Source organism: Marmota flaviventris, chromosome 9 (genome assembly GCF_047511675.1).
Source record: "Marmota flaviventris isolate mMarFla1 chromosome 9, mMarFla1.hap1, whole genome shotgun sequence".
NCBI classification, from domain to species: Eukaryota; Metazoa; Chordata; class Mammalia; order Rodentia; family Sciuridae; genus Marmota; species Marmota flaviventris.
The window spans coordinates 102,010,798-102,016,022 of NC_092506.1; the positions used below are offsets into that span (position 1 = coordinate 102,010,798).

General features: G+C 42.4%; 1 protein-coding gene across 4 annotated transcripts in view; it reads left to right on the forward strand.

The window, feature by feature from the left end:
* The window catches only part of Rnf214 (ring finger protein 214), a 32,263-nt gene extending 29,361 nt beyond the window's left edge, over positions 1 to 2,902 (forward strand). For 3 of the 4 annotated variants that reach the window (XM_027930693.2, XM_071616728.1, XM_027930694.2), the window contains exons 11-15: positions 101 to 477; positions 618 to 750; positions 957 to 1,061; positions 1,314 to 1,409; positions 2,286 to 2,902. In XM_027930693.2, coding sequence (XP_027786494.1) covers positions 101 to 477; positions 618 to 750; positions 957 to 1,061; positions 1,314 to 1,409; positions 2,286 to 2,351 — 777 coding nt within the window. In that variant the 3' untranslated portion in view covers positions 2,352 to 2,902. Of the gene's footprint in view, positions 1 to 100; positions 478 to 617; positions 751 to 956; positions 1,062 to 1,313; positions 1,410 to 2,285 lie in introns of those variants that run through there. The other variant, XR_011708605.1, reaches the window with a different exon arrangement.
* Positions 2,903 to 5,225: the final 2,323 nt, after the last annotated feature.

Genomic DNA, 5,225 nt, shown 5'->3' on the forward strand with positions numbered 1-5,225 from the left:
GGGACCATCCCTATTTAGTGTAAGGGTAGTTCATTGATTTCTGTTTCAGTTTCCTAAACTTTCTTCCATTCTCTTGTCCTTTGCATCTTCCCATTTGCAGACAGACTTCATGCTTCAAGTATTTCAACCCAGTCCCTCTCTGGCTCCTCGGATGCCCTTCTCCATTGGGCAGGTCACAATGCCCATGGTTATGCCCAGTGCAGATCCCCGTTCCTTATCTTTCCCAATCCTGAACCCCACCCTTTCCCAGTCTAACCAGCCTTCCCCACCCCTTCCTGGCTCCCATGGGAGAAATAGCCCTGGCTTGGGTTCCCTTGTTGGCCCCCATGGTCCACACATGCCCCCTGCCGCCTCCATCCCGCCTCCCCCAGGCTTGGGCGGTGTTAAGGCTTCTACTGAAACTCCCCGGCCCCAACCAGTAGACAAACTGGAGAAGATCTTGGAGAAGCTGCTGACTCGGTTCCCACAGTGCAATAAGTAAGTATCTTAAAGGATTAGTTAAAACATCTTTGTCAGAGAAATGCTTATGGTTTGTAATAGGGGAGATTTCATAGGTGTTTCCCCAGGGGTGTAGCATAGAATCTCTCTCCCTCTCCTTCAACATTTGTCTTTCTTAGGGCCCAGATGACCAACATTCTTCAGCAAATCAAGACAGCACGTACCACCATGGCAGGCTTGACCATGGAGGAACTGATCCAGTTGGTAGCTGCACGACTGGCCGAACATGAGAGGGTGGCAGCAAGCACTCAGGTGAGAAAAGCTGCCTGGAAAGAGCTGAGGCCTCCTGAGAGGTTGGAGAAGAGACAGACTTTAAAGATTCTGGGTAGGAAGAAGCATTACAGCCTGAGTGTCTTGTCTGTTTTCTTGCTTTGCTGAACTTGGAAGTAAATGATTTCTTTTTTGCTATATGTACTGTTAATCACTCTTCCTTACCCTGAAATTGTTTCTACCCACAGCCACTTGGTCGGATCCGGGCCTTGTACCCTGCTCCGCTGGCCCAAATCAGTACCCCAATGTTCTTGCCTTCTGCCCAAGTTTCATATCCTGGGAGGTCTTCACATGTGAGACTCTTTTTCTTTTAACACTTGGATGTAGAGAAGCTGAGGGTAAGAAGTGGGTGGATTTATGGGTGGAGTGTAGGAGGAAACCAACATCTTGTCAGCTGTTTTGTTTATAGTCCTACTGGGAACATGGGAATACTTGAAGCAAGATCTGTATTTGTACTTTTATTTCTTTTGCATCAAATCATGGGCATAAAAGGAAAGGTGATCCAGAGATTCCTTACTTTGTGGCATGCAATCTCTGTCCTGCAGGCTCCCGCTACCTGTAAGCTGTGTCTGATGTGCCAGAAACTTGTCCAGCCCAGTGAGCTGCATCCAATGGCATGTACCCATGTGTTGCACAAGGAGGTGAGTAGCACATACTTTCTTCTGTTTGTTTTCTGACAGCTGAGAAAATTTTTCTTGGATATTTTACTGGATTGATGCTCACTGTTAATGTCTAATCATAAGGTTTTCAGTAAATTGTAGCTTAAACATCAGCAGAATTCAGAATACTGCATCTGGGGTCTCCCAGCTTCTTTTTAGCTAATTCCCTTTAGGGCACTGGGTAAGTAGTTCATACTAAGCCATTGATAAGTCACTTTCTTAGAAAATTGACTGTAAGAGGCAATCCTACGTATCTAACCATCATTTCAAATATAGTGTTATCAAGAGACTGCTTAGATGAGAGGAATAAGGAACCCAAATATGCAGTTAGTAGCTTCATTAATAGAGGAGCTTGAAGGACTGCCCATGAGAGATTACCTTCACTGACTGCCAAGTCATTTCTGTTTTCTTACATTACCAGGCAGAGGTAAATCTTTTAGCAGCAGGGATGATTTCTTCTTAACTATTTTGTTTTTCTTTTCCAAGAGGTAGAAACTGGATTGACAGCTAAATTCTTGGTAAGAAAAAGTCCTGAATAAGGTGATGGGTATTTCTGAGGGTGATGTGAGTGTTAGATGAAAGCTCATCACAGATCAAATAGATCATAAGAAGTAGCAAGCCACATTTGATACTTAACAAAAAGCAACTTCATGAGTGCCCTTAATAGCCAAGTTCCTGGTCCTTGTAAAAAGGACAGGTTCATCTGCTCTGAAGATTCTTTTGAGAGTAAGAGCCATTGAAATAGCCTGTTTAGTCTCCCACAGAAAGAACTTTTTTGACTTAAATCTTGTTGAACTTTAATGGCACTCTCTTTTCCCTTCTCAGATAAATCTGAGATGTGTCTCTCTTTCTTTCCAGTGTATCAAATTCTGGGCCCAGACCAACACAAATGACACTTGTCCCTTTTGTCCAACTCTTAAATGATGGACCTGACTGGGGAGGAAGAAGAGGAAAACTGATGTGAACAGGAAGCGCGGGTTCAAGATTTCTAAAACTCTATATTTATACAGTGACATATACTCATGCCATGTACATTTTTATTATATAGGTAATGTGTGTATAGAAAGTCTGTATTCAAATGTTCGTAAATGAAAGTATGTATATTATGCAGAAACAGTTCGTTCCCCCTCATCTTGCAATTCTTTTGGGGGTTACAGATTATAGGGAAGATGATGTTTAATTTGGCCTTGAAATGTGATATCCTTGCCTGGGGCTGTTATCAAATACATCTAGGAAGCTGCTGTTGCTCTGAGGCCATCCTGCTTTGGTTTGGCTCAGCCTGTAGTTCATTTCCTTAAGGCTCATGTATGCAGATTTGAAGCCTGGTGCTCACCTGCTGTCCAACCAGATGCCTTGCTTACTGAGAGCCTTTGCAAGCCTCAGTGTTGTTCTAGTCACTCCACTTCAAATGAGTGAAATGAGACTCTCTGATTGAGGTAAAAAATGTAACCCTAATAGTTTGACTCTTCATTGAATATTTTACTGTGTTAATGCTCATTATTTATACATAGACATTAGGTTTACAGAATATTCTGTTTTACATCAGCAAAATTCACAGTCCAAGAATAACAACCACATAACCAAGTCCCATTTCCCCTGCCAGCTTCTGTCCAACCTACTTTCTGGATAGAAATTAGCACAACCCACAGGTTTTTCATGGGGTAAGCCATCCCTGGCTACCATTGGCTTGGCTTCTAGTCTAGTTCTGACAGGCCACCTTGTAAAGTCCTCACCCCTTCCATTTCACTCTGGTCTCCTAGTCTAGCTAACCCCCCTCCCCCCCGAAGGTTAAGGCAGTTGGTTCACAACCAAGTTGTTTGGTGACCTTGGGTGAGCTCCAGACAGGCACTGGGGTGAGGAGGTGTCTGTGCAAAATTACTTGCAGAATGATCTTGGGATGCTGGATTTTAATTTCCAAAGCAAGAAAAGTATGGGGGATGTGTTTCCTGTCCTGGGAAAAATGGAGACCAAAGTGATATGAAGAAGGGAGGTGGGATTTCACATTTATAAATCATTTGTTCTGTGAATAGCTATCTGGAACAAGATCATTTTTCCACCTCTGCTTACTGAGCACTTCTGGCTTTTAGGTTTTATACCTGGGAAGGCTGTGACTCTCTTAGAGCTTTGAATCTTTTCCTATCCTTTTATCTTTATTCCTTCAGGAAATGGCTTTTGCTCCCTTCTCTTTTAGAGTTAAGCAAGTAAAAACTGAGTGTTAATCAAAAAAAAAAAAAAAAGTCTCCAAAGGAAAGACATCATTATATTACTGGCAACTGATTTTTCCTGTTGTGGAACCTGGAAATGTCTAGCAATATGTGCCAGGGTGGCAAAGACGTTTCCTTTAGGATCCAACTAAATGCTCTCGTCTTGTTACCATTTTCCTTTTTTGTCTTTCATTCTCACCTATTAGCTCATGGATGAATTCTTCCTCTTTTCTCTTGCCTTACTTGCCCAGGTTTAAAGACCAGCATCAGTGTAAGAAGCTGAACTTGCTGGGATCTTGTAGGGTGATTTAAATGGCCTGAGTACTCAACTCTTCAGAGGTCAGATGACCTACTTTCTTTGGTTAATAAATATTACTGCCTCCAGTTTGGTACTGACATTACAGGAAAGGTGGCAAAATGGAAGACCAGTTCCTTTTTGTTCTTTTCATTTGGGAGGATTAAGTTTTTATCTTATAATCTTAAGATTTTCTTTCCCCTCAACTTTTTAGCAGCCTTGGGCTACCTGTAAAATCTTCTGGTGTCCCCAGGAAATTTAGAAATTAGAGATGGGTGTAAGGGATATTCTTTCTTTTCCAAAAAATCTTTTGAAGCCAAAGGAATAGAGAGAGAAGAAAGGAGGAATGAATGGATCAGGGGCTTAGCTGCTTTCCCAGTGAAAGCCCCTGGGAAGCCAACTCCAGCAGAGGGTGGTGGTTTCAGAGAGAGTTGTACATGGTGGCTAGGGCCTCATCATTGCTTTTTTTGTCTTCTTTGTTCAGGGTCAATCAGAAAGCAACGCATTAGTTTTGGCCACCCCTGTTCTCCCTTCTCCCTCTGCCCACTGGCTTGTAGTGGTAAAAACCGTGCAGACCAAAGGCAAAGGCCCCCAATGCAGTGAATGGAGATGGGACAGTCATTTTTCAGAAGTAGAATTTAAAAATAGAGCTGTATAATACATATTTTTACAAGCAAGAAACTGTTGTCGAGATTTTTTTTTCACACTTAGAGTTCATAGTTTCAGTATAGTTAAAAGGAAGTAACTGTAAAAAGAAAAATAAGTGCAAGTTTTCTCTTAAAAAAAATAATAGGACAGTGGGACTTACTAATGAATGGGTTAAGTTGTATGCCCTGGAAAGAGCTGGGGAAAAGCCAGTTTCCCCAACATGGGTGGAAATTATAAAGCAGAATGTAGCATTTTCATTTCATGGTAGCAGTTCTAGAAGTTTATTTACACAGTAAGTTCTGAGCTGGAAGTGGACAGTCTCCAGTCTTCCTGTCAAGTCGTTATAGGTGTGGAACGTTCCCAGTCAGCCAAAGCAGCACCAAGTGCAGTGGGAGTGAAGAGAACCCAGATAAAAAAACTGTGACTCAGTATTCTTGTTTTATTGGTTTATGGCTTGTGGACAACTGGCAGAGGCCAGCAACTCCAGAGGCCCTCCTTATATTTCCCTCTCCCTCATCAAATAATTCTCTACTTGCTAGGTACCCTGCCTGGCAGCAGTGTGTAGACTGGATAGGATGCAGTGGGTATACTGGGAAAACTCAGCTCTTCCCACTAACACTGGTATCATAGTCTAGTGTGTTAGAACTGATA